Source organism: Papaver somniferum, chromosome 2 (assembly GCF_003573695.1).
Source record: "Papaver somniferum cultivar HN1 chromosome 2, ASM357369v1, whole genome shotgun sequence".
NCBI classification, from domain to species: Eukaryota; Viridiplantae; Streptophyta; class Magnoliopsida; order Ranunculales; family Papaveraceae; genus Papaver; species Papaver somniferum.
This window is the reverse complement of record NC_039359.1, coordinates 140,481,673-140,506,640: the sequence shown is the minus strand read 5'-3', so window position 1 is coordinate 140,506,640 and position 24,968 is coordinate 140,481,673. Positions and strand designations below refer to the sequence as shown.

The window sequence follows — 24,968 nt, the reverse complement described above, 5'->3', positions numbered from 1 at the left end:
CCACACGCGCCATTGGCACATGCCAAGCGACGCTTGCGACCTAGCATGCCAAGCCGTGCAAACCTAGGGCCAAGCCTCCACACGCGCCATTGGCACATGCCAAGCGACGCTTGCGACCTAGCATGCCAAGCCGTGCAAACCTAGGGCCAAGCCGCCACACGCGCCATTGGCACATGCCAAGCGACGCTTGCGACCTAGCATGCCAAACCGCCACACGCGCCATTGGCACATGCCAAGCGATCCTTGCAACCTAGCATGCCAATCCGTGCAAACCTAGGGCCAAAGCCGCTACGCGCGCCATTGGCACATGCCATGCAACACTTGCATTTTGGCATTACCACTTGCACCCGATGTGAAACCTACAGCCAAGGTATTCCGCACAAGCCATTGGCACATGTCGTGCAACCCTTGCACTTTGGCATGCCGCGCCTACATCAAAGGCCACGATTTCTCTTAAGATGCAAAATCTCGACCCTCGAAGGTCGCCACTGAGCCGACACATCTCTTAAGCTCAACTTATCAAACACCAGCGACATTTCCACGAAAACACTCGAGACATCAATACATGTCACAAACTGGGGGATGCTCTTTAGGGTTTTGGTTTGGCGGTTTAAAGCATGTGGCATACACAAATGCGCGTTTCAAGACAGTGTATTAAGAATAAAACTGTTAGTAAATGCTGGAAGTAATGGTGAAACGTTCTTTCATTATGGAACATCAGTTCCATCAAATTCCATCAATACCAGGCGTTACCACCTCTTCCCATTTAACTCATCCGTTTCTTTTTTTTACGAGGCCAGAGTACGTTTCACTTAGACTTGTATAAATAGGTCTTACCTATTTCCACCAAGACAACAAGTTTTTGGTAAGGAGAAATACAATACTCAGAAAAGAAACTTTGCTAGCTTTCCCAAAAGCTTTCACCTTCTGATACAAGTCAAGTATTACTCTTCCATAATTGTTCTGGTCTCAACACTCTCTTCGCTTCCCTCCCTAAACCAGCCCTTCTCCTCCTCTTTGTGATCGGAGCAAATCCGGAACGGCCATTTCTTGGTTTAGGCCGGAGTTGTACAGATTGATCTCTCGAATCTAAATTACTCCCGTGCAGTAAATTTTTTAGGGTTTAGATTTGTTTCTCACTCACCTACCGAAATTACCAAAATCGACAGAAACGATTTTCACCCATAAACAACAGGAAACAAAGAGACTTGAGAATCAAGTCACCTAGAGTTCTCAAATAAAGAAATTGTAAGGCTTGTGAAACCAACCAACTAGAATTCTAGAAAGAAAGAAAGGAAGAACGTAGAGATGTTTTACATCAGTCCTCCCTTCTTGGGAAATAACTCGTCCTCGAGTTGATCAACTTCACCATGGAACATAAAGATTTCCTGCACATTAAATATGTTAGAAATGTTCCAGTTTGTAGGAAGATACACCACATAAGCATTGTCACTTATTTTCTTCAAAAATTTATAGGGGCCATACTTCTTCATCTTAGTTTTGTTGTATGCACCAGCTGGAAAACGCTCTTTCTGAAGATGTATCATAACAAGCTCTCCTTCTTCAAAAGGCTTAAACCGTCTGTGTTGATCAGTAACATCCTTATGCTTAGCATTAGAATATTCAAGTTTATTTTTCACCTCTTTGTGCAGTTGAGAAGCCTTGTCGAGCAGTTGATCATCTTTCATATGAGATTGTGAAGGTTTTGGTAGAACTACCAATTCCAATATATGATTCGGTACCTTAGAATATAAAATTACAAACGGTGACTTACCAGTAGAATGATTCACTGAAATGTTAAACGCAAACTCCATATGAGGAAGAAAAGTGTCCCATTGTTTCTCGTTAGTTACAACAATTTTTACACGTATTAAATTCCCTAAAGATCTGTTGATAACTTCAGTCTTTCCATCAGTTTGTGGATGTGCAGTAGCATTGTATTGTAACTTTGTTCCCAATATCATCCATAAATATTTCCAAAAATAGCTGAGAAACTTAGTATCACGATATGAAGTGATAGATTTAGGCACTCCATGTAAACGAACTATTTCCTTGAAAAATAAATACGCCACATGGTAAGCATCAGTAGTCTTCTTACAGGCAACAAAGTGTTCCATTTAGAATATCTATAAAAAAACAACCATAACCGAATCATTGCCTTTAAATGTATGTGGCAATCCAAGTATAAAATCCATACTCACATCGACCCATGGTGCCTCGGGGACTGGTAATGGAGTATGTGGGCCAGTGTTATAAATGGTACCTTTGTATTGTTGGCAAACCATGCATTTTTGAACAAACTTCTGCACATCTCTATTTAATGAAGGCCAATAATATCGTTCCTTGACTAATGCAATTGTTTTATCCCGACCAAAATGACCACCAAGACCACTACCATGAAGTTCATGAATCAAATGAAGACGTAAAGATGTGGAATGCACAAATGAATACCTTTGAATAGAAATTCATCCTGAAGAAAAAAATCACCAACTCCAGTGGACATATGTCCACATTTTTCACATATTTTCATAAAATCATCGTCATCAGCATATAAGTCTTTGATATAATCAAAAGTTATACACTCACTGCGAAGAGTCACAAGAAGGTGATCGCGTCTACTCAAAGCATCAGCTACCGGGTTCATTTTACCACTCTTGTGTTTAATAGAGAAGGTATACTGATTTATGGTAGATAGCCATCTATCATGCGTTCGATTTACCTAAGTTGATGTGTGCAAAAATTTCAAAGCTTGATTCTCAGTATTGACAATAAACTCATTATGCACCAAATAAGGATGCCAGTGTTTTAAAGCTTGAAAAGGAGCTTATAATTCAAGCTCATAAGTTGACCACTTTTTTTTAGCTTCTGAATTCTTTTCACTATGAAAGGCAACTGGATGACCACTTTGAGACAATACAGCTCCAATCCCGATCATGGACGTATCACAATCAACTTCAAAAGGTTTAGTAAAGTTTGGCATTGCAAGAACTGGTGCACTACATAACTTTTCCTTAAGAATATTAAAACTTTTAACTGCTTCCTCAGTCCAAACAAATTTTTCTTGTTTCAAACAATCAGTTACTCCAGCAGCTATAGAGCTAAAGTTGCGAATAAAACGCTTATAGAAAGATGCCAAGACATGAAAACTTCTAACATATTTACTACATGTTGGAGTAGTCCACTCAGATATGGCTTCAATCTTTGAGTCATCCCCTGAAATTCCTTGATCAGAAATAACATAACCTAAAAAAGTGACTGAAGTTGAAAGGAAGGTACACTTTTTAAGGTTCAAATAGAGTGCATTATCAACAAGATCTTGAAATACTTGAGAAAGATAAAAGAGAAGTTCCTCTTCATTACGACTGTAAATCAAAATATCATCAAAATACACAATGATGAATTTAAAGGAAAGGTTTGCAATACCTGATTCATTAATCTCATGAAGGTGTTGGGTGCATTTGATAATTCAAAAGGCATGACTAACCACTCATACAATGCTTCACGAGTTTTAAAAGTTTTTTTCCACTCGTCGCTCATTCTAAATCATTTACTTGTCCTTGCAAAATCTCATGTTCTTTAGGTCTCAACATGTAATGAGCATGATTTGGAAGAGATGCACCGAATGAAATCAATCTGATGTTGTAAATCTCTTAATGGAGGTAAACTTGTATTCTAGTAAAGATCCATAAGGGTTTTGATTTGATTGAAGACGTTTATCTTCATCCCGACTCTTCTCTAGATTATCTCCAATATCATCTTCCTCACTACTGCTATAAATTTAGGACTTGCAAACTTCTTATAAGGGTGATTGATGTATCCTTCATATTGTCTATACTTGTACAACTTTTTTTGAATCTCTTTTGGAGTATGAGAATCATAGACAAAGTTATGTTTCTTTCTATCCTTCGAGATATACTTGGATCTGAATGTCTTTCCTTCTTTTCTGATTTTTTTCACCTTCAGATTTTTCTTCACTTTCAGATTTTCCTTCACCATCAGAATTTTCTTTAATCTTCATCCTCTTTATATCCTTTGTATGTCTTGTAAGATGCTGGTTATATTTGTGACATTCTTGTCAAGTTGATCCAACTTCTCTGTAGATTTTGTAAACTTAGCTCTAGTAACGTGGTCTCCCATATAAACTAAACTAAAGAACTTTTTTTGTTTTTATATATATAGGGTCTGAATTTTCAGAAGCGGTTTTAAGGAGCTATTTTGAGATAATAATCTCAAAACGCTGGTTGTAGTACCAACTAATGGGGAACAAACAAGAAGAATGCACTGCGGATATTGCAGGGGATGAGAAAGGGAAAAAACGGATGAGAAAACAGAAGAACTAATAGAACATGAAGAGAAAATGTAAGAAGATTAATAATCTTTAGATTGATAATAATAATAATAATGTCTCTGAACAAAGAATATGCATGTTCATATAGGCATAAAGTAGAGTTCTAAAAGAAGAAGAAAACATTAAAACGAGAAACAGAGAGACTTGAGAATCAAGTCACCAAGAGTTCCCCAATAAAGAAATAGTAAGACTTGTGAAACCGGCCAACTAGAATTCTTGAAAGAAAGAAAGAAGGAATGTAGAGATGTTCTACATCAGTTATGTAGAACCTGAACATAGTTTCAGAAATAATAGCTGATGGGGTTTCTAATCTCTTTGGAAATGTTGTTGTTGTATGTCTGTTCCCTTGGATATATCTTAAAAATTGGTCTAGTTTTGATCAGATCGAGTATTACCACAAATATAATATGAACTCAAAGACAAAGTTGAGATAATCCCAAACCGTAACTTTGAACTGAACTCAAGAACATTAACTATATAATCTCAATCACAATTTTGATTTGAATCCAAAAGTTAATAAAAAACAGATCCACTTCTGAGATTTAAGATTAAACGCAGAACAAAGCTGCAAATCTTAAAGAAATTAATGGGAACAGATAAAAACCTAATCGAAATGACCAAAATTAATTAAAAAAAAATACGAGATTGATACCCAAAGAAAATACTGAACATGAATTAGAGAAAGATAGATTGGGAGATTAAACTCTTAAAACAAAACAAAACTACAAATTTTTAGAAGATCGGGGATAAAAAACTAAACTAAAAAAGTTAAAATTAAACTTACATATCAGTCGAAGAGTGAAAGACAAGAGATGAGAGATTTGTGGGAATATCTTCTCCGATCTACGCTCATGGGAGCAGATCGGAATGACGGCGCTTTAGGTTTTCAAGTTTTCAATCGCTTTTAGGTTTTTGGAGAAGAGAGTTTTCAAGTTTTCTAATTAAAAACTTGGACTTTTATGGGCTACTTTAATAGTCAGTGTCACTTAAATCAAACCTTTTAGAAATAAACTTAGAAGTTTGAATATATCCCTTGTGGATATTAAACTGCAAGCGGAATGCCAATGTTGTTTTGATTCATTCAATTTTACAGATCTGAAAAATTTGGCATGCATGTATTGATGTTACAAGTAGTTTCATGGAAAACGATGAACTTTTTAAATTCTAGTCACATCATATTTTACAGTGAACAAAATTTTTTGCGAGTGAATGTAATCCAAATCAACAAGTCATTTGACAAAAAGTGACTAGCAGGATCTTATCATTTTCTCCAATATGTGGTTTTTCGATCACAAATAACTAATTATGCTAAATAAAATTTCGTAATAAGAACATACAGAATGTAAGCGAAGCAAGTGCCAATGTAGATATGCTGCGAATGGAGTTAAATCTATATGGATTCACTCTATGAAAACGATCAACATATTATGAAGATTTTTACAGTTAACTATTGTAACACCCCCATTTTTCGTATGGTGCATGCTCAAAGATGCGTCATTGGCTTGAGATGAAGCTTCATCTCAAGCTTACGTTCCGTGTTAACAGGAACATTGTCCTAGAGCCAATATGGTGCATTTCGTATGCGTATTGGCCAAATCGCGCCAAAATGACGCATTGTGTTGGGCATATTGGCAAAGGGCCAATATTGCGCCAACTATGGTGCATTTCTTGACTTATATTGACCAATGTCGCACAAAATGGTGCATCAATCCAGTCGGAAGGATGTTCTTGACCAAAGCAGCACTACCATATTACATTACGCAAGTCATTAGCCTATGGATAATACTGCAACATAATGGTGCATCAAGGAAAAGCAGGTTGGCCGAGATAATATGCAGCCATCATGGTTGTATATATAGGAATTGGTCTAGGGAAAGAACATAAACACATCCTTATAGCCGGTTATTCAGAGATACATGGCAATGACCATGAATAGTGAAGCAAGCATGTCAAAGTGATACCCAACTTTGATTTGTAGAAATGTCCATAAACATAGATAGGGAGGGGTAGTTGGATGAAGTTACACATGCGAACTATATACGAGTAAGCTTCATAACTTAGCCGGAAGAGAATAAATGATATTTATGCCTTATTTATAGCTGTGTAGCCTTGCCAATGCCATGTCGCGTACCAAATATGCATCACCTTGATGCATTTCAATAGAATAGCCTATACGGACTACGTTATTATTGCTTGGCCACGACATTGCAACAGAGTTGTCTTAAGTTGATTGTCCCTTCGAGGATGAACTGAGGTTGTGTTATATCCCTTTATAGTAGGGAATGGTACGTAGGTATCCGCAATGAGTTGCATCAACGCCGGTCCAGCATGTTGTCACTCATATCATCTAACTGCGAGGTGATTGCGACAAGATGATATGCAAGGCGATACAAGAGATGATTGTTCATACTTCATATCAAATCTTTCGACGGAAGCATGTACCAATGATGGGGAATGGCCAGGAAAGAAAGCAATATAGGTATGCAGGTTAACAGAGATTGCATAAGCCTAAGGGAAGTACATTATGAGCCTTATTGATGCACCCTTGGAAAGATAAAGATCATTGCATGCTTTTAGCAATGCTTAAACTAAGTAAAAAAGCTGGAAATAGGCTTACAATGGCATATGCGCAAGTTCAAGGAATGTATTATGCCTAGAAAGGACTCGAAAGCCAGTGATGTATGAAATAATGCATCGGTGTTAGCCTTTATGGATTTAAACCCTTCGCATAACAAGGGTAAGTTGGAACGATGTGGAAGCTAAATCTAGTTGCTTCATGCTTGTCGGGCATGCTTGCAAGGGCAAATGAACGTGCATTTTCCTGACACAAAGAGTATTTTTAAGGCACGGTTAGTAGCATCAGAGTGGTTCATCGAGGAGTTATGTCCTGCTCGTCCTGATGTGTTGGGTGTAATTTTCCGGTCCGTCACAACTATATTTCTTGCTAGGAACGAAATACAAAATATTTTCATGCTAGGGCTAATTTCAGTAAATGTGGAAATCATATTGCTTCATTGCAAAATCCTTTAGGAATTTGGTGCAATGAAAGAGAACAAATAGGAGCTATGTTAAATGGTTATTTTCAACATATCACCACTTCGTCTCATCCGGATAGATATTTTGGTTTACTTGAGCTAATTATTTCATGCATTACTGTTGAAAATAATAAAAATCTTCTAAAAATTTATGATATAGATGAGAATAAGGCTACTATTGCCCAATTACCTTCTTGTAAGGCCCCTGATCATAATAATTTCCAAATTGGATTTTACTTATTCAGTTAGGATATTATTGAGCACAAAATTGTGTATTTGATGCAAAAATTTTTAGAATACAAAAGTTTAATAGTAGTCTGGATTTTATATATCAAAACACTGGTTCCCAAAGTTCCAATGTCTTTTTATCTCCTAGTAAATTTAGGTTCATTCGTTTATGTTATTCACTTATAAAATAATCTATGAGATAATGGTTAATTGTATGGAGCCTATCATATCTGAGATTATATCTCCATATTATGAGGCCTTTGTACTGGGTAGATGTATCCAAGATAACATAGTAGTAGTTTATAAATTACTTGATATTATGTAAAAGAAAAAAGATACGGTAGGAGATGTAGTTATTAATAAATTAGATATGTACAAAGCGTTTGATCGCTTAATCAGAGTGGAATTTTGTTCAAGAAATTTATGATAAGCTTGGTTTTTCTGATAAATGTTGCAATAAGATTATCAGTGTATTATCACTCCATCTATTTATTTGCCTTTGAACGGTGCTCCCTAGCTATCAACTTTTTCCCCACCAAGAGGATTAATTCAAGGTGAGATAGTTTATCTCCTTATATTTTTATTATATGTATGGATGCTTTGTATTGGATTCTTCTCCATGTCGACAATAAGTAGTTTATTCAAGGCGTTAATCCTGCAAGAAGTGGTCTTTTATCTCGCATTTATTTTTGCTCTGATGTCTTGTATATCATAAAGCTAAAAAATCCGAGCTTAAGCAGGCATAAGAATTGTTGATGGGATTTAGTAGCGCATCTAGACGGGATATCAACCCTCTTAAAAGTTGCATCACTTTTATACTGTGTTTGACAACATGAAAAGGAAACAATTTCTTTTATAGAATCAGTATCCTTCGGGAGGCAAGGAAAGACTTTCCATGAAATTTCATGGAATTAAGTTCTAAACATACCTTAAACCACGTTTTTTTTTGCAAACAGATCCACAATCCCATGAAAACAATTTTGTAACCAAATTGTGGAAAACATGTTATTTTCATGGAAATATGGATTATTCCACGTAATTAAATCCTATCAAATAATTCCTTGATAAATAAATGCGCATAAGTAGATAAATAAATACGCATGAAGCTAATTTTCTTCGAATGGAACCCATGAAATTATCTGACATATATAGTTGTGCCTTCATATCTTAAGAGGTCTAAATTTGTTAGTTTTCAACCTCTTATGGCTCAAATATGGAGAAATCTTGATGGGTGGAATGAGAAATTATTCCGACAAGGTGGAAGCGCAATCCAAATACAAGTTAGTCTTAATTCAATAGTGATGTATCAAATTTCCTGTTTCCTTTTATCTGATTCCATTGTCAAACAATTGAACATTATTCAACGTAGATATGTGGGGACATCATCCAAAACAGGATTGAACCTTAAAGTTTAGCATAGCTTGTGCATATCCAAAAAGTTTGGTGGTTTAGGTTTTTAAATTTTAACTAAGTTTAATTTGACTTTATTAACGAAGATGGCCTGGAAACTACTAATTTAGTCTAGTGCTTCATGGGTTAGAATTTTGAAATCTAAATATTTTCCTAAACAAAATCCTTTACATGCTACTTTAACGAAAATGGTACTTAGATATGGAATGGGTTGGAAAAGAGACTTGATATTGTTAGTAAACATCATATTTGGGGAGTGTCTACAGGTGAGGATATAAGTATTTGAGTATGCCAGAATTCCAACATGACCATACATTTTGGAGCATTTTTTAATTATTCTTTCCTTTATTTAATATAATAATAATCCGAGAGCCGGGTGTTGATCATAGGATCAAACCTCTTCCCCTGTTGATTTTTGTATTGATTAGTCTGGGAGAGAGGTTATGAAATGTTTCATGACCTAAATGGATATTTTGGTATAACCTTTTCTCCTATTGAATTTTGTATATACCGCATGTTTCCCCTATTGACTAGTCCGAGAACAGGGTCATGGGAAAAATATTTTTGTTGTTTTTTTTTTGGTTATTAAAACATATTTTCCCAACATTATGATTAATTTTGTTCGTTTTGATATTTATATTTTGATTATTTTATGGCAGTTAATGAGAACAATTTCAAGTGGATTACTAATCTAAATTTTTTACTTGTTAATTTTTCTAGGTTCGGCTTGGAATAAGAACGTCATAGCCGAACATCAATCTTAACATACAAAGAATATAATTGAGCTTCTGCTAGATTGATTATTTTCCTAGTCGAACCTCAATCTTCACGTATGAAAAATATCATTGAGGTTCGGCCAGGTCATTTGTTCTTCATATGTCGAGAATAGATTGACTTGGGAAAGGTTTTTTTTATGTGCTCTCGCCGAACCCAACACTGAGAGTAAGAAAAATTAATCATCTCTTTTTTTTGGATTTAAAGTAAAAGAATCAAACAAAAATAAGATAAGCTTGTCAAGAATACCAAAAAATATTATTGATTAAGGATTTAAACATATCACTAGTCCATGTAACTTAGACTTCACTTTAATACGACTCAAAATCCAAATAACCCAAACAATAAAACAAATATAACCAACAAAAAGTCATATTCATTCACGTTGAAAGACCCAAAGATCTTATTATCAAAAAATGGCAAGTAACTGAAATTTAACATGCTGGTCAATAAATGAATAAGTTTATAATTTAATCCACCATTAGATTTTTAACATTCCACCAAGTTTTTATTCTATGATGCAACAACATCTATTATTCATACAAAAGCCACCAGAGTTGTATTTGTGCTTGCGACATCGACCTGCACAATCTCTCCCATCACCTACACAATTACCAATACCTGCAAAGTGACAGTGGGAATCGTCGATATGATAGCTTTGAGGTTCCACATGATTATCTGGTATATTAATTAAAAAACAAAATATTTCGCTTCTTAGTAATTTTCAAAAAATATTCCAATTTGTATAAAAGAAAAACTAAAAATATATAACAAGACAAAAGAAAATAGATGGTTGAACTACTAACCAAGAACTTTGTCACCAGTTGCAACGTAGAATACTAAAACCGATCAAAAATACAGAAGAACCATGACAATAAGATAATAAATGGAAATCTTTGACAAATAAGCCATTGTTAGTTTGAGTGATATGTCTATAACTCAATAAAAATCAAGGTTGTTCAAGAGAATATTTATATGTTTTAGTTTCATAATTTTTCATAAAAAATCTTACCAAAAATATTAGGATTTAGTTATTAATTATAATGCATTTATTTAATTTGGTAAACATATTCATGCATCCATATTTTAACATGATTGCATATTATTGCCGCTTGCATCGAATAACAAATAAGAAATAATATAACTAGGCAAGATTTGATAATTAAAAGTCTCATACATATCTTGTATGAGTCGGAAAACTGAATTTTGCCGTCAAAAATAAATTGCACTAACTTTGCTTCTTTGGTACACTAGAGGGTTGGCATTCTGGACTAATACATATATACTCCTATGCCAAACTCATATATTGGAACCCCACGTTCATAAATTTCCTTTTCTATGATATAAAACAAAGCTTGGCTAAAATAGGTTAGATAAAGAACAGACGAGTTTTTCCTTACAAAAGAGAAATCTGCGCCTAGAATTGTTTCTCATAAGTGATAATTGAGATTAGAAAATGCGTCTAAAGGCCAAAATTTACTTACCATATCACAAATGTAATTAATTTTTCATAATAAATTTTACATTAATTTACCATAATAAATGTTAAATTAAAAATGATAATAAATAAATGATTTTATTAATAATGACAGTATATATACTTTTATTAACTAATATACTTAAATTGACTAACAACCATAGAAATGGGCCATAGTGTTGGCCGTGGTGGCGTTCATTAGGAGAAAACGATATGGTGTGGTTATAAGTGGTGGTGGAAACTGATTCGGTAACAACAGTTATGGTGGGTGGTATTGTGGTGGTGGCAAGTATTGGTGAGCGATGATAGCCAATGAGTAATTTCGGGTAGTCTCACATATTTATTAATAAATAGTTTAACGTTATTTTTATTTGATGATGATGGATAGTTTATTATTATTTGGTTAAATGCTTAACCTTTTGACGTACTATCTAATCATGGCTTTATTATTTTTATACAATGAATAACCTCACATTTCGAATATCTATGTCATAGAGTGCCTGTAAGTTATGGCTTTATTATTTTTATACAATGGTTCTCCATTTGAAATAGTTTCACATTTATAAGATACATATTGTATGAGTAGAATCGGTTTCCGTTTGAAATATTTTCACGTTTATAATATAGTGGCTTAAGTAAATGAGTTATCTTTTATTTGTGTTATTGAAATAGTAAGAACGTACATGTTATGTACTGTTGAGTCCATTCTGAGTTTTAATATTTTTGGTCTATTTCTGAAAAGGGACAAAATTAACAAGGATCTGGATATTTTCCATACCTACACAATTATTCTCGGAACAAATGAGTTCAGATGATGTTATAGCTTACATAGTTCAATGTTCTGGTTTTGCGCGGTCACTTAAATAAAGAGGATGGAGAAGGACAGTGCCATTTCAAATGATCGATATTAAAACATATCAAATAACATTGTTTTCTTGGGAAAGAGTATGTGAAATTAATTGCGATATAGTTTCATGACAAGCTTGTGGATATAACTTGGGCAGGGAAATGCATTATTTAGGAGAATGTCAAGTGTCAAACATACTAAAAAGAAATCATATATGGATACATAAAAAAATATTTGTGGATTGGAGAGTAGAAGTACGTATCGATTTTTCCTTGATTTTTGTAATGATAAGAAGAGTAAACTCGACAATTAATAAGTAGTAAATTTAATATTCAAATGTAAAACCCCTCTTTTCTTTTTACAGTTGAAATTAGTTGGATATTATTTTTGTGGGCTTGATATATTATTTGAGGTATTATGTGTGCTAAACCCGTTAACCCATTTAACTGCTTAGCCAGAGTGGGTGTTACAGACCTATATTTTTTTGAATTTAATTACCACGTATAAATTAAAATTAGGGATTCCATTTTATATGAAACCTAAAAAAACATAGAAAGAATAGGGTATGAGAATTAACGGCTCTAATTAAGTTGGTGATTCTTCGCTTTGTGTATTTGATAATGATAAAATATAGAAACAATATATATACAATTGAAATAAAGACACACGTCATTAATATATTGGATGGTATAAAGGGCACATCATTAGTTTGGTACATACGATTCGGAGCCAAACATGCTCAATTAACTTCTACCCAAACTTGTCTCGAACCACCAAATGACATCGTTAAGGATATACGAATATTAGACAACATTGTAACTGCTAAAGAATGCTTAAATTTGAGGCTTAAATCAATGGTATCTGGTTTAGTTTGTAGAATCGACTTAGAAAATTATACAAAAACAAAAAAAGAATCGATTTAGAAAAAGCTGTTGACTACGCCAAATGGTCTTTGTGGAGGAAGTTCCCAAACGGGCTCTGGACCAAAGCAGATTATATGGATTTTTGGTTGTTAGAACATTGCTTGCTTGAACCTTCCAAGCGTTGGTATGTCAAGGTTGATTGTCATATTTTAGTTCGAAAACTTAAGGTCTCTAGATTAGATTACTAGAGTCAAGTTAGGAAGTCTAGAAATGTTGAGACATTGATAGGTGTCTAAAACACCTTGATATTTATCTATTGTTTATGCTTTCTTTGTTAATTTTTTTTGTAAATTATGTATCTTATGTTTGCTTTTGAATATTTAGGTACTTTAGAGTCATTTGGAACAAAAGAAGAAGAAACAGGCAAAAGTGTCACTTCATGTGCAACTGTTGTGGAGGTGAACTATTTCTCATTATTTGCTTTTTTTTTCTTCATCTCTGTCTGAAAAGCATGTCGGCTTTAGTGATGCAAATTTATTTGTCTGAAAAGCACGACTGCTTTAGTGATGAAGAGACATTGAAGAGAAGAAGTGAATCTGAGAAGTGAGAGACATATGATGCTGGTGGAAGAATTATCAAAAGAAGGAAGCGTTCATTCGGAGCCAGAAGGACAAAAGCGTGATTTTACAGGCGAGTGCTAATGGGAGTCAAGCCAAGGATAGAGGGCGCAACCATCTGAGTTTTGTTCAGTAGCTATTGCTGTTGGTGGCTTGTATGAGTTGTTGGGCCCTTGTAGCAAATTCACTCATTAGTCATTACCTAGCCCTAAATTCAAGAGAGATGTATTTTCTCTCATCGGACTCTACCTGAAATTGAGAGAAAATGGCTGCATAGCTGTTCATGAAAACTGAGAGGAGATTTGCTTCTGCTTCTGCTTCTGCTTCTGCTCGAGTGAATGACACAGAGAGATGGTATTGAGAAATGAAGAAATTGGTGGTGGTGTTGTGTTATTGCTGTCAATGGGAGAATCAGAGAAGAAATCAAAGGTTACAACGAGGAATTAGGGTTGCATGTGTTAAATTGACGGGAAAATGGGTTTCTGCTGTGAAAGAGAAGAATTTGAAGATGAGTTGTTGTTGATTTGATGATAAGGAAGATAGAAATGCTGGGTTAGATGTATGTTTAGGACAGGGTTTTGAAGTTGATTGTCCTGGATCTGAATTGAAGAGAAGAAATCGATGTTGCGGAGTACAGAGGTGATTGAATCTGAGATGATAATGGATTTACAGATTAGGGTTCAACTCGGATTTGAGTGTGCAATGATGGGATTGAGTGATACTGCTGTCCAATTGAAGAAGGAGAAGCTTACTGTGATGAAGGATGAAGAATGGGTTTGGTCGAATGGAACTGCAGACGGAGAAACAAGGTGTTGGCCATGAACTGATGATGTTCTGTAGCTGAGAAGAATATGAAGTTGCAGTTGCAGCTCAGATGGAGATTTTGATAAGGAACTGAAGCTGTTGCAGCTGGGTAAGCAATCACAGGGAGAAGAATGGTGGCATGAGCAGATGGATTTGCAGTTCAGATGGCCTGAGCTCATTACAGAGAAGAGAGCTGAATTGCAGGAGCTGGATGGTGATGAACTGAAGACGAAAAGGTGGTAGTTATGGAACTGCAACGGCAATGAGCTAAGATTACAGGGAAAAGAGATGAAAGTCTACTGCCGATGGAAGGTGTTACTGAACTGTGGTGGTATGAACCTGAAAGTGCAGGCAGAGATATATTGCAGTAGTTACAGGGAGCTGTTGAGCTAAACTGCAGAAGGGATTGCAGGTTCTGGTTAATGTGGCATGAAATGCAGCTGGTAGCTACAAGGATACAAGGCTGGATGTGTTTGTTAGCCGTTTCAGCAGGTGGAATGAGGAGATGGACCTGAGCATGAAATTGATGCTGAGTTATAGGTTTTGAAGATTCGTATTGGTAGTTCAGGTCAAGATACGGAGAAGTGGAGCATTGGTAGTGGTCTGGTACTGAAATTCAAGATGGATGTATTATCTCTACAGTGATGGACTTGAGCAGAAAAGCTGGTGTCTGCATTACAGAAGCTACAAAAGGTCAATATGAGTTGCTGGTAGAGATATTGATGGAAATGAGTATGAGAAATGGTTGTAAGCAGTGACATTTGAGAATATGCTGTGTTATGATGCTGGAAATTGCAGGGAGTAATGAATGGTGAACTGTAATGGAAGAATGTGCGGCTGATGGTTGTCATTACAGCTGAAATGGAGCAAGGAATGGCGCTGATGGGTTTCTGAAGCTGTGTATGTTGTTGCAATTGCAGTTGAAGCTAGAGCCAGTGTTGGTAGTGATCGAAATGGAATAGGGTTCCTGCTATATATGCATTGGATGTGCTCGAAATGAGGTTAGCTGCTACTCGCAAAGGCTGCAGTTCTGGTGGTCTGCAATGGTGGTATTTGAACTGAACTGGCTGTGTTTGAATGGATAAGAATTGAGCTACAGATGTGTGAGATGATGTAGAACTGAAGTTGAGTCTGAGTTGAAGTTGCTGCTGCAATGAAGGATGATTAGAACCTGAGATGGAGCATTACAGGTGTTTGTAGCAGCTGGAGTTGTATATGTAGCACTAGCATTTGTAGTGCAGGGAAGGAAATGCTTATACAGAGCCATCATGAGTTAGATTGCAGCAGCTTTGGCCAAGACCAGTCAGCAACTGAGTTAAACTCTGACTCAGCTCACTCAACCTTTGACTCAGTGACTTTGACTGAGTTGACTTGACCCGAAGACTGTTAAGACCGGCAGCCTGAGACACTTTTTCCGGTTATCTGAGGATGATTTCCGGTGTTTTTCACGGCCAATTTCCGGCCACTTGCTGGGACTTCCGGTGATATTTTTTTGAGCAAAACTTTTACATGGGTATTTCTTTTATGTGGGCTTGGAGGGCTTCCATCTATTGGACCTTTTGAGACTTAACCTAGTCTTGAATGAGAGAAAAGCTACAAAAGGAAAAGTCTTCTACAATTTTATATCACATATTCTATTTGGAGCTTTTTGGAGATAGCCGCAACTAGGGTTTGCTTTTGTATTTATTTTTCGTCTTCTTTATTTCAATTATTATTGATGATGAACTCCATTATTATGAGTAACTAAAACTATTTTTGATCAAGGGTGATTTCAAAGCCCGAAATATGAGCTCATGATTGATATGCAATAGCTAGTTTTCTCGCAAGTTTAGTTATTGTTTGATTTCTACCATGCTAATAATGCTTATGGATTGTTCCTTAATTGTTTAAGTTCGAAATTAAATAGTTATGTCACAATCTTATTGCTAGTTTAGATTTTCTTCGACCCGTAATTGTCTAGAGAATTAAACACAAGTAGCAATATGTGGGTATTGATGATGGGACTTTGTTAAGTACCCATATGTAGAAATTGACACTAGTAAGTGATTCATGCTTTTGAGTTCATCACTAGGAGCAATCTTATCTCACAAAACTTAGAGCATTTGTTTAAGTCACACCTAGAAAGCGTACCTCTAGGAAACTTGGCAAGTAGAATCCGGTAGTCGAGCGCTTCCATATCCGGTGAGCTTAGGAGATAATAACGGGATAGTTGAGCGTACTGATTATCCTAGGGTTGTTAGTAACAAGATAATGCGAATAACGTGCTATATATCAATTTGGTTTGTGTTTCGTGGTCGAGAATGAATCCTTAATCAATCTTATCTCATATTTGAATACAACTTTGTGATTTTCAGAATTTCTAGAACAAAATCTTCTTTGCTAGGAATATTTGCATAACAACTTTTGCTTCATACCTCCCTCGGGACGGGACGATCCTGCTTTCATTATACTACTTGCTAGTGTAAAGAAAAGTAGAGAAATATTATTTTCGAGTTGACACCTCGTCAGACATACAAGTATTACTCTAAAGAAATCGGAGAATCCGAAGACTATCGACATCAATGAAAACATCATAGTTCTACTCGTGGTTAGTAATACAAGACTTGCTTGTTTCTATTTCTATCTATGTTTTTTTTTTTTTGAAGTAGAAAGGTTAAAATTTTTATTCGAAAAGGAAAAGGAGAAACAGACAAGAGCGCCTAAGCGAGTCCAGAGGTGAGGTCAAGGCCAGCACCAAAAACGCAGAAAACAAAACAAAGGGTTGGCACATGCCCACACCCGTGCCAAGCAAAACATAAAAGATTAAGAAAAGCATCCTACACATCAAGCAACAACAAGCTATTTGTGCTTCCTCCTAGCAGCCGATCTTTGACCTTTGCCCAGATTTTCGTTGCTTCCCTTGTCATGGATATTCTCATTCCATCTGAGCCCAGAAAGCTCCTTCTCAGTCTTCTTTCCAACTTTGTCTTCGTAAGCCATGAAGGGAGCACTTTTGTCGGATTCTACATCTGACAACTCTTCGCTGTCGTCTTCACACTCTTCAATAATAACTTTATCATTAAGTACACTGAAAGAGTTATTAGTACTTACTTTGACAGAATTTTCACTATTCCTAGCAACACCTGTCTTGTTATGGAAAATCGACTTTATGACCCATATTTCTATTTATGTTACTTTCAAGTCGGTTAGTGATACAAGACTTGACATGTTTCCATTTTTATCTATGTTACTTTCAAGTCGTTTAGATTGAAAACATAACATGCAAAGTTATATATATGAAACTATAGTATTAGATACTTGATCAACCTGATTGTCATTTGCAAGACTATACTCTAGTATTCCAAAAAAATCAGCTTTGCTTAAATTATTTATTGCGAATCAGATTGAAAAAGTTCTTAATATACGAATCTTAAATTCTGGTATGGATACTATTAGATGGTAATTGGCTACAATTGGAAATTTCTCTATTAAATCTACATATAAAGATCTCTTGCAAGATCAGTGCAATGTTACTTATCAAGAAAACTTTGACACGTTGATATTAATTCTCCCAACGTTTGAACTTTTCATATGGAGATATTCCAAGACATATTCCCTCTGAGGACCTATTTGATTATATTTGATGTTGTTTCTGATGATTTATGTCCTTTATGTGGATTAACTGGTGAAACTTTTGATCACTTATTTTTTCATTGTCATTTTGTATGAGCAGTATGGTTTGCAACTTTTCCATAAGTTTTCTCTATTATTCTTTCTTTTCATTATTAGGGAATGGGTCATGCATTGGTTTCATACAAAATCTACTTCTCACTTGTTTGAATTTCCTAGACTTTATATCTTTTTTTTTTGGCAAATATGGAAAGTTAGGTGTAAGGCCAGTATAGGTAGTCTAAAGTAGAGTCATTGCAACAAACTCAAAAGCTAATACATACACCGTTTTCAGTTGTACCTTGTAACAATAAGTATCTCTTGACTTTTACTATTTCAAATGATAATTAAGATTACGTTCTCGTGTTTGTTGATGCTTCTATGGGAAATTATCCATTAATGCAAGGTGTGGAATCACTTGTTGCAGGCAAATTGAGACTTCATAACAACCAGGATGCTGGACAACCAATGTGAAAAAGCGGGGGTCTAACAACCACACCCAATATTTCGCTTAGCAGTCTGTATGAACAACTCCAATATAATTCCAAGAGAATCAACTAGACAGTCGGACTCAATCAATGGAAATATATCCAAGAGTTTGTATCTCTGTTTGATAATGTAATCAGCAAATCGAACATATAGAAATCCGTGAGCCTGATTATTATGTGAAACAACTTGAACGATACCAAAGACCAATATTCAAGCGTCAATCAATATAATCAACATACAAAAGTTGGATTCTCAATTGATTGAACTTACGCACAACCTGTGATATTTTTATTATATATCAAAATATAATGCGGAAAAGAAATAACACAGACACCAGAAATTTTGTTAACTAGGAAACCGCAAATTCAGAAACACCCAGGGACCTAGTCCAGATTTGAACACCACACTGTATTAAGCCGCTACAGACACTACCCTACTCCAAGTTAACTTTGGACTGGAATGTAGTTGAGCCCTAACCAATCTCACACTGATCAAGGTACAGTTGCACTCCTTACGTCTCGGAATCCCAACAGGACTCTACGCACTTGATTCCCTTAGATGATCTCACCCACAACTAAAAGTTGCTACGACCCAAAGTCGAAGACTTGATAAACAAATTTGTCTCACATAGAAAAGTCTTTTGTATAGATAAATTTGTCTTCCACAGTTAAATCTATGAGTTTTATTCCGTCTTTTGATAAATCAAGGTGAACAGGAACCAATTGGTATACCAGACTTATATTCCCGAAGAACAGCCTAGAAATATCAATCATCTCACAATAATCTTAATCGTCTGGTAGCTAAATAAGATATTGTGGAATCACAAACGATAAAACGAAGATGTTTGTGACTACTTTTTATCTTGCCTATCGGAGAATTATCTCGAGCCAATCTTAGAGAAGATATTACTCAATACGATAGAAAATGCAAGATCAGATCACGCAACTATAAAGTAAATAGTTGGGTCTGGCTTCACAATCCCAATAAAGTCTTTAAGTCGTTAACCTACATGGTTTCGTGAAAAACCTAAGGATAAAGGAGAATCGACTCTAGTTGCAACTAATATCACACAGGAGGTGTGGGGATTAGGTTTCCCAGTTGCTAGAGTTCTCCTTTATATAATCTTAAAATCAGGGTTTGCAATCAATGATGTCTTGGTAACAAAGTATTCAATATTCACCGTTATATGAAAACCTGATTAGACTCAAGCTAATATTTTTCAACCGTTAGATCGAACTTAGATTGTTACATACAAATGAAATATACCTTCATTTAGATATGAGTAACCGTACCTAAACGTGTACACCTTGTTGGGTCAACAATAGTTAACCGAAGTTATCCATATGAATACTTTCATATCAACCTCATTCATCTTAACCATAACTAGTTCAAATGCCTCAAATGAAACTAGTTCTAGGGTTGTTCAATTATTTATATTCTCATAGAAGTATACAAGACACAATTGAAGCAAAATCGATTTTAATTCACTCGAATCAAGTCATGAACATTGTATCCACGGTTTGCAAAAGATTGTATTCCTTATTATATAAATGTATTAGTTCATGAACAAACCGATTTTAGAACATCATCCACTTAGGTATGCATACGGGTACGCATACCTAAGTAGCCGGACTAAGTTTGGGTTTTGCCGGTACGCGAACTGGTACGCATACTATCCAAACTCAACATGTAAGCGAGTTAAACTCAACTCGAAATATCAAATGTGTATAATTGTAGTCTATATAGCTATACGACTTTTGTCTCAAATAGGAGATATAGTAGATAGACTTTTGAGTGATAGATGATTTCAAGTCTCCACATACCTTTTGTTGATGAAGTTCCATAAGCTCCCCTTAGTAGTTCTTCGTCTTTAATCGATGAACGCCGTGAAGTCTAATGCTCAACTACACTTTCTATCCTAATCCGAGACATAGATATAAGTATACTAGAAATCAAGACTTATAGTTTTGGCAACTAAACTTGACAAAAAGCTTGAGATAGAAACGCTTGCGAGTTTGACTGAGCAGTGCTCTAACAATCTCCCCCTTTGTCAATCTTAGCGGCAAAACTATCAATACATATGTAATACAAAATAGATAGACTTTGTAGCTCTCAATCCAAATGCTTGATTTCCTTGGTTCTTCAACATTACTCGAAATCTTCGTCACTTCCAAGTACTCCAATGATTCTGAACGTGTTCAACTCAACATCATAGTTGTTGAAGATCCGTAGCTATAACAATGAGAAAACAATTGCTCTCAATCATTGTTATACAATGTCATAGTATTATTACACAACATCAAAGTTCAATTGTATCACAACTTTGACAACAATACTATGGTGATACGTATCACTCCCCCTTAGTCAATACTTCATCTCACATGAAAACCTCTCCCCCTTACATAATGATCCGTAAACCATATGTATTTTAGAGTGAACTACACATTAATTATCCCCCTTTTTGTCAATAAAAATTGGCAAAGGTATGAAAACTAGTGGGATCCTAATGAAATTTCCATAGAGAGCTTTATGACCAAAAGAGAACAACATATCAACTGGTTTAGATGCAATCATATAGCCGAAACTAAATGCATTCATCAAGGAGTTTATAAAGATACAAGATAACTCCTACAATATTCCACAACCGCTTTCCCCACAAAGATTTGGAAATTAAGCACAAGTTCAATTAAGAACTCTCCCCCATAAAATGACATTCCTAATATAACAATGAGAGTGACCTTACTTCATAAGAAAAGAAGGATTTCTTTGGACATTAACAAAATACATGAAACATGAATTTGTATCCAAAATACTCAATTAAATTAATCACAAGAGAACCCATGATTAATTTAATCGGAAATGCTCACATAAGAGAACTTATGGAGCCGCACAGTACTTACACAAAGATGTGGATCAGGGAAAGACCAATACTGCGGAATATTCAAAGATTCATTCTATTTTTCATCCATATTTGCATAGAGACATATAATAGACTTAATCTTTGTAGACAAAAGTTCGTCCTATGTTCCATCAATATTTGCATAATGACATAATAGGCTTAACTTTTTTTGTCAAAAGTTCATTCAATCTTTTATCAGTATTTGCATAATGACACATGAAAGACTTAACTTTTGACATATATGGGACAATCATAGTTCACAGACGCAAACACACATATCCCATAACAAGTTGAAATATATAAAACCATAAAGATTAATAGTGAAAAATCATCTTTTAAAAGCTACAAATGAGCTTAGAAGATAAGTACTCCAAGAATCCAAGTGCCCAAGTCCAAGGGAAGTGGAACAAGTGCGACGAAACAAAGCAAAACACTGAAAAACAAGAGTCAGGACAAATACCAATCTTGACTCATCCAAATCCAATAATTCTCATCACAATTTTGAAGAGAATTCAAAGAGAAAGAGAATGCAAAAATAATGAGGTCATTCCGAATTTGGACGAAGAAGTTGCGGGCAAAACAAGTATACCGAATATCGATGTCTACAGGCCAGTATGCAAACGAATTTTCGTGACCTGGAGCAGTATGAAAACGGGTTTGCGTACTAAAATCCCTAGATTTTGATTTTAAATGATGGTATGCATACCTGGTATGTGTACCATGAAGTCCAAACATCCTGAACTACTATTTTCAAACCTAAACATTTAAGAACCTTAAACACAAATCAAGTTAGGTAGAAATGAACGATAAGCAAGGTACATGAATCATTATAAGTATTCTAAGAAAATAATAAAAACACAAATCTTGCTCAAGTTTATAGACATACCTTTTAGAAGGATCCTATCGTGAATCCTACGGCATTACCAACGATTCAAAATCATACCTGACACAATATGTGCCCCCTAATTCTCGTGTTTCCCTCACCGTATACATAACAGGGCATTTCTTGGTGAGGATGCACTTACAACACAATCAAGTTGTGTTGAGGTGAACAATATCTTGCTCACCACAAGTGACTTTTGGATTATCATGAAATAGATCACTTTTAGAATCTTTCACATCCAAATCCATCTTTCCAAAAAACTTTTTAAGTTCCAACATCATGGATACTGCCTTCTCCATAGTCATGGAATTTTCTGGGAGATCATTCCTTTTCATACTCAAAACATCATTGACCTTCTTTGGTATCCACTTATGAGTGCGTTTAGGAACAATATGAACGTTCTTCCTATTACTCTCTTCTAGATTTATAGGAATAAAATTGGATTGACTATTCTTTTGCAAGTTAGTCTTTCTCTAATTGGGAGCATTGGATCTTGTGTTCGTCTTTACGAAGTTATCCTTTTGATAACCATTAAGATTGTGAAAAGGATTCGTATGACGTTTATAGGAAAATCTAGGTTTATCACAACACTGATTCCTTTGGCTAAAGGTTGTACGGTTAAAACCTGTAACGTTAAGGGGATTAGTCTTAACATATGATCTTGGTTTCACAACTTCTTGTGATGCGCAAACAAGAACATCATGAAGTTTCTCATTCCTTATACGGAAACGACATCTCCTTTCCAGGTAGCCTTTATTTCCGCAATTGTGGCAAATATAAGGAATGTTCTTACCTCGATCTGTGTGTGCTGATTTTGGAGGTTGATATACTTTGCTCTTTAGAACCTTAACTGCCGGTAAAGGTATTTCACTTTTTCCATCAGTGGATATCTTTTGTTGAGAAGAATCATTAGCCTTGAAAAATTTTACCTCTTTTCTAATACTTGGAGCATCTATTCCCTTATAGCCCATTCCTCGTGTATCACAATGATTTTTACTTGCTCTTAGGATAGTGGTTAATTTTCTTGAACTAGTATTGAACTTTTTCAAGTCATCTTCCAACACCTTGATTTTATCAAGAGCAGCATCTAAATCAGCCTCAAGGCGTTTTTCTCGAGCGAGATAAACGCTTTCTCTGTCATCAAAACTTGCTTGCTGGGAGTTAATCCTTGCTTCAGTTTCTGCAAGTTTCTCTTCCAACAAGAAGTACGGTAGAACTTCGATAAATTAATCCTTGATAAATTAATTACTTCACTAAAATAATAAAATGTTCTGGTCCCGACTAGGCTTGTATAAGCTAAATTTTAACTCGATAAATTAATAACTTCGCTAAAATAATAATTTTCTTCGGTCCCGAGGCTATTAATTTATCGAAGTTTTACTGTATGTTTGATAAACATTATCACATTCAAGTGACTTCATACGTAGGTTTTTCTCAAAATCCTTGAGGATCGATTCACTAGAACGATTGGAAACATAAACACCTGCGTAACATCTTCTCAATTTTTTGTTTTCTCGACAGAGAGGAGTCAGAAGAGGTATGACATGAGAAGTTGTCATATTCTTCTTTTCCAACGAATTCAAAACCTTCACATACTCTAAGACTTCCTCATCAACATCTCTATCAATATCTGAATCACATTCATCAGAAAGTTTATCCAACTATTTTTCTAGGCGTGTTTCCCAGTTATCAACAGTTTCTACATTAAGAGAATGTTTAGATATTGACGTAGATGTGACAGTTCTCTCAGGTGAATCCAAGCTTTGAAAATCATTGGCTAATTTCTGAACTAGTACGCTTTTAGAGATAAACTCATCCAAATAATCAGATTGCTACAAACACAGACTTATGAGGTGTTAGTGTGTTTGCCTGCTCTGATACTAATTGAAAAAGAGGGGGTCTAACAACCACACCCAATATTTCTCTTAGCAATATGTATGGACAACTCCAATATAATTCCAAGAGAATCAACTAGACAGTCAGACTCACTCAATGGAAATATATCCAAGAGTTTGTATCTCTGTTTCACAATGTAATCAACAAATCGAATAGATAGAAATCCGTGAGCCTGATTATTATGTGAAATAACTTGAACGGTACCAAAGACCAATGTTCAAGTGTCAATCAAAATAATCAACAACCAAACGTTGGATTCTCAATTGATTGAACTTACACACAACCTGTGATATTTCTGTTATATAACAAAATATAATGCGGAAAAGAAATAACATAGACACCAGAAATTTTGTTAACGAGGAAACCGCAAATGCAGAATAACACGGGGACCTAGTCCATATTTGAAAACCATATTGTACTAATCCGCTACATACACTAGCCTACTCCAAGTTAACTTCCGACTGGGATGTAGTTGAGACCTAACCAATGTCACACTGATTAAGGTACAGTTGCGCTCCTTACGTCTCTGAATCCCAGGAGGACTCTACGCACTTGATTCCCTTAGTTGATCTCACCCACAACTAAGAGTTGCTACGACCCAAAGTTGAAGACTTGATAAACAAATCTGTCTCATATAGAAAAGTCTATTGTATAGATAATCTGTCCCCCACAGATAAACCTATGAGTTTTATTCTGTCTTTTGATAAATCAAGGTGAACAGGAACCAATTGATACAACGGACTTATATTC

The 24,968-nt window shown here is 35.4% G+C and overlaps 1 protein-coding gene across 1 annotated transcript; it reads right to left on the bottom strand.

The window, feature by feature from the left end:
• Positions 1-2,824: 2,824 nt before the first annotated feature.
• Positions 2,825-3,537, bottom strand: LOC113352085 (uncharacterized mitochondrial protein AtMg00860-like). The gene is made up of 2 exons (XM_026595956.1): positions 3,485-3,537; positions 2,825-3,362 (listed from the first exon to the last, which is right to left on the bottom strand). Exons 1-2 carry the CDS (start codon positions 3,535-3,537, stop codon positions 2,825-2,827), a joined length of 591 nt encoding a protein of 196 aa, XP_026451741.1.
• Between the last annotated feature and the right edge of the window lie 21,431 nt (positions 3,538-24,968).